Here is a 2870-nt window from a genome sequence, read left to right as displayed (position 1 = left end):
GCCTAGTGATCCTATTTTAGCCTCTCTAGTGCTGGGATTACAAGCATACACCACCACACCCAGTCTCAGTAGCCAGCTCAGTGTGCCGGGGGCAGGGCCGGTGCAGCATGTGGTGCCGGTATCGAACCCTTGTCCCTGCACTTGCCTAAGCAGGTGCTTAGTCCACTGAGGTATCTTGCTGGCCCTTAATTTTATATTCTCATATGGTTGAAAGATTAAACAGCATTTCATTACAAGTAACAATTAGGAGGCCAGGGAGATAGCTCAGTAGAATAAGTGCCTGCCTGGCAAGCGCAAGGGCCTGAGTTCAATCCCTGGTTCTACAAAAAAACCCCACCAAAAAAAAAAAAAACCAGTAACAATTAGGCAACAGTTCAAATCTGAGTACTGGTCAATAAAGTTTTACTCATCTGTTTACAGACTGTCTCTGCGGTTCCACACCATAGCACAGCAGTGGGCAGTTACAACAGAAACCACATGACCTAAGTATCTGCTCCCCAGCTAATTAGGGGCAGTTTGCTACTCTGGGTCAATAACACCAGGGGTACAGGGAGGCTCTGGCCCATGGTGAAGGTCTCTGCAGGTAGGATGGTGAGCGCCCAGGCGGTAAAGTGTACTTAGGGTGGAAGTTAATGTCAAGCCAAAGAACAAGAGCTTTCCCCATAGACGGGGGGTTGAAATTATTCCCACAAACATGGATACAATAGTAACACCTATATGGGCATGGTAGAAAATTCTAGAAGCCTCCAAAGGGTGTGCTGCAAGAAAGGTAATCAGTGTTCTGGCCTTAGACCCTAGGCGATGCTTCCTTGGCACCTGTGTATCCATTCTTCGGTCCTTGTAACTGAGAGACTGTTAGGCACACATGTTATGGTTTGTGTCTAGTTGTTCCCCCAAAGCATCATGCAGTCATAGGGCAGCTTCTGGAGTTTGTGATCAATTCATGATCCAGTGCTGGGATTACGGGCGTGCGTGCTACACCCAGCCTGGGGCAGATATCCTGGATGCAACATAAGAGAGACAGACTTGCTCTCTGTTGCCATTGTTGCCGCTACTGCTCCCATGTGCTCTTGCTGTTCTGCTGTTTTCCACAGCCATGAATGGCTGCCCTCTGCCATGTGCCACTCTGCCTTGGAGCCAGCCCAGTACGGACTGAAATCTCCACTAACTGTGAAGTAAATAAACCTTTCCTTCCTTAATTTTGGGTATCAGGTATTTTGTCCTAGCAACGAGGGAAAAGTGACTGAGGCAACACACAAACACACAAAAGCTTCCAGGTATGTGTATTCTTTTGTTTAAGACCTGCCAATGATAGCATGTTATAGAAATACTGTTCTACAGTCTGCTTGTCAGTCTATTTCCATTTGTCCTATTTGGAACTGTCTTCTCACCAGCTATATAAGGTGGATAGTTTTTTCCCTTTGCAGTACTGGGATAGAATCGAGAGCTTGTGGATGCCAGACAAGTGCTCTACTACTGAGCTGCACCCTGACTCTTTTTGTTTATTATTTTTAAATGTATTTTAATACAGGGTCTCACAACACAGATCAGTCTCATAGTGATTCTCCTGCTTTCATCCTCCCAAGTGCTGGGATTACAGGCGCATGCCACCATGCCCAGTCTCAGTTGCCGACTCAGTGTGCATGCCAGGGATCGAACTCTGGTCCCTGCGCCTGGCTAAGCAGGTGCTTTAGTCTGCTGAACTATCTGGCCAGCCCCCTTTTATTCTGAGACAGGTTCTCGCTAATTTGCCCAGAGTGGTCTCAAATGCGAAATTCCCTTGCCTCAGCTTTCTAAGTAGCTGGCATCACAGGTATGCACCACGTTTATTTACCAAGCCTGAGAAGGGCCTGGGCCAGGAACCCACTCATATTTTGGGAAGCTCTGTGAGGAACAAGATTCCAGACCTAGAAGCAGGAAGAGTGGTAAGGCACCGGACAGACAGACAGACCCAGAAGCCAGGACCTGAGGGTGACCTAAACTCCTAAGTACTCAGGGCCACCAGCTGGGACCTTCTCTCCCGCTCCAGGGGCTCGTACCTTGGTGGGCGTGTCTGGGATGGATGAGGTGGGAGAAGCAGGGGAGGTCAGGACACACTTCTTGCCCAGGCAGCGGCCGTGCAACTCGATGTCCTCATATGGGTTCTCCTTCATAGGCGGATCTGTGGCCAAACATAACAGGTGAGGAAGCGGGGAAGGTTTCCTGTTGGGGACACTCAGGCAACACTGTAGCATCTTGAGTGCTGTATCTCTGCTGTTTTGTTCTCTATCACCCTTCCTTTTATTGACAGACCTTCTTTTCCATTTGGGTAACTCCCTGTCTCCCTCATGGTCACTATGGAACATTATTAACTCCCAGGGCTTAGCCACAGTGAAGTGTCCAGGGAAGGCTGGCATGTCAACTGAGACAACCGCCAAGGGCACTCTGACCTCCAAAATCAACAAGTGACCTCAGCAGATCTGGCAAGGATGAACCTCAGGGCTTCTGCTGGGACCTCTGGGCCACTGGCTTGCCTTCCCCTGGGGAGGGCATGGACTTTAGGGGCTGGATGGCAGCCACCCTAGAGGCTACAGATGCATGTGAGGATGGAGCTGCTCTGGCTGGTAGGAAGGGGAGGGAGAAGCCAGTCCTGGATTCAGGGGCTCAGAAACTCCTTTTGCCGTTTTGGTTGGGTTTTGTCCTTCCCAAGCAGATTCTACTAAGAGAAATCTAGGCTGGACATGATGGTCCACACCTGTAATCCAAGCACTCAGGAGGTTGAGGCAGGATTGCTGCAAGTTTGAGGCCAGCTTGGGCTACAAACTGAGTTCAAGGCCAGCCTAAACTACATAATGAGACTTTGTCAGAGAGAGAGAGAGAGAGAGAGAGAG

At 49.5% G+C, this 2870-nt stretch overlaps 1 protein-coding gene across 1 annotated transcript in view; it reads right to left on the bottom strand.

The window, feature by feature from the left end:
• Dennd2a (DENN domain containing 2A) overlaps positions 1 to 2870 on the bottom strand; it is an 83477-nt gene that overhangs the window by 42469 nt on the left and 38138 nt on the right. Inside the window, exon 5 of the mRNA XM_023712760.1 lies at positions 2040 to 2161. Within this exon, the coding sequence (XP_023568528.1) occupies positions 2040 to 2161 (122 nt within the window). The remainder of the gene's footprint in view (positions 1 to 2039; positions 2162 to 2870) is intronic.

The sequence above is a fragment of the Octodon degus genome, unplaced genomic scaffold, assembly GCF_000260255.1.
Source record: "Octodon degus isolate 3935 unplaced genomic scaffold, OctDeg1.0 scaffold00027, whole genome shotgun sequence".
Taxonomy (NCBI): Eukaryota; Metazoa; Chordata; class Mammalia; order Rodentia; family Octodontidae; genus Octodon; species Octodon degus.
This window is presented reverse-complemented; position numbering and strand designations above follow the sequence as displayed.